This window comes from Terrapene carolina, unplaced genomic scaffold (genome assembly GCF_002925995.2).
Source record: "Terrapene carolina triunguis isolate 2854851 unplaced genomic scaffold, T_m_triunguis-2.0 Scaffold714, whole genome shotgun sequence".
In the NCBI taxonomy this organism is placed as follows: domain Eukaryota; kingdom Metazoa; phylum Chordata; order Testudines; family Emydidae; genus Terrapene; species Terrapene triunguis.
This window is the reverse complement of record NW_020665065.1, coordinates 19372719-19374368: the sequence shown is the minus strand read 5'-3', so window position 1 is coordinate 19374368 and position 1650 is coordinate 19372719. Positions and strand designations below refer to the sequence as shown.

The following is a 1650-nucleotide window of genomic DNA, read 5'->3' as shown; positions in this document are numbered from 1 at the left end:
TCAGAGCCACGCCCACTCGGCAGAGCCACGCCCCTCGGAACCCTGCCCCTATCGTCACAGCCCCGCCCGCACTAGAGCGCAGCCTTGGCGCGGCCCCGCCCACTCGGCAGGCCCCGCCCACAGAGCGCTCAGCCCCGCCCGCGCTGCCGGGCGTATGGAACGTACGGGCCCTTGAGAGGGAGGAGGCGGTGATGGCGGAAGGCCGGGCGGAGGCGGGCGCTGCCGGGGCGGGTGAGTGAGGCTGAGCGCGGGCCGCACCCCTCCCCCCTCCGGGGCCGGGCCGCTGTCTAACGGGCGCTCTCTCCGCAGGAGCCGCTGCGGCGCTGGTGGAGCGCGGCGCCGGCCGGGGCGCGGACCCGGGCGAGCTCGTGGCTCTGGCGCAGCAGGTGCAGCAGGTGAGGAGCCCCGGCGAGCCTGGGGGGTTGGAGGCCGGGGCCCCTCGGGACTTCCTCTGCGGCGCGGCCAGGCGCTGCTGTTGGGCGGCGGGGGCGAGCCGGGCTGCCCCGTTACCGGGGGCGCTCGATGGGTCTCGGGCTGGGGGGCCCCAGGGGCTGCACCGGCCCGGGGAGCTGGCGCGGCGCTGCGAACCAGCCTGGAGGGGCCCTGCTGAGGCCGGGGGCGGGCAGCGCTCTCCCGGGCGTGAGGGGCTCTCGCCGGCTCGGCTAGCCCAGCCCCTGCGCCAAGGCCGGGCTAGAGTGCGCTCGGCTCGGCCAGAGCTTCTCCAACGCGCCTTGGTGGGACCCCTCTGAAAGAGTTCAGGCTGTGCTGACCCCCATACCCCATACCATGCCCCCTTATGGCCATGCTGCCTGCCCCAGGCGTGCGCAGCTCATTTATTGAGGGTGTGCACCCAGGGAGCCCTGCCCTAGCCCCACCCCCGCCATGCCCCCATCCACTCCCTCCTACTTCCCGCTCCCTGACTGCCCCCCTCAGAACTCCCAACCCCCCCGCTCCTTGTCCCCTGACTACCCCCTCCTGGGACCCCTGCCCCTAACTGCCCCCCAGGACCCCACCCCCTACCTAAGCCTCCCTGCTCCTTGTCCCCTGACTACCCCCCCAGGACCCCACCCCCTATCTAAGTCTCCCTGCTCCTTGTCCCGACTGCCCCCCTAGGACCCTACCTGTCCTCTGACTGCCCTGACCCTTAGCCACACCCCCAGCCAGAGTCCAGGGATTCCCATGCCTATCCAACCACTCCCTGCCCCCTGACAGGACCCCCAGAACTCCCAACCCATACAACCCCCCCTGCTCCCTGCCTGCCCCAACCCCTCTCCACACCCCTGCCTCCTGACAGCCCCCCCCAGAACTCCTGACTCATCCAATCCCCCTCAGCTCCTTGTCCCCTGACCACCCTCTCCAGAGACCCCCCCCACCCTAACTGCCCCACAGGACCCTCCTTGCTCCCTGTCCCCTGACTGCCCTGACCCCTATCCACCCCCAGTCCCCTGACAACCCCCGGGACTCCCATGCCCCATCCAATCCCCCCTGCTCCCTGACTGCCCCCTCCAGAGACCCCCCCACCACAACCATCCCCTGGAATCCCACCCCCTATCCATCCCACCCTGCTCCCTGTCCCCTGACTGCCCCCACCCCTTATCCAACGCCCCCGGCTCCGGACCCCTTACCATGAGGCTCCTAGCAGCATGTTCT

The 1650-nt window shown here is 71.2% G+C and overlaps 1 protein-coding gene across 1 annotated transcript in view; it reads left to right on the top strand.

Moving 5' to 3' along the window:
- Window positions 1–191: 191 nt before the first annotated feature.
- CUNH1orf50 (chromosome unknown C1orf50 homolog) overlaps window positions 192–1650 on the top strand; it is a 19116-nt gene continuing 17657 nt past the window's right edge. The window contains exons 1-2 of the mRNA XM_026660118.1: window positions 192–231; window positions 310–395. Of these exons, the coding sequence (XP_026515903.1) occupies window positions 192–231; window positions 310–395 (126 nt within the window). The remainder of the gene's footprint in view (window positions 232–309; window positions 396–1650) is intronic.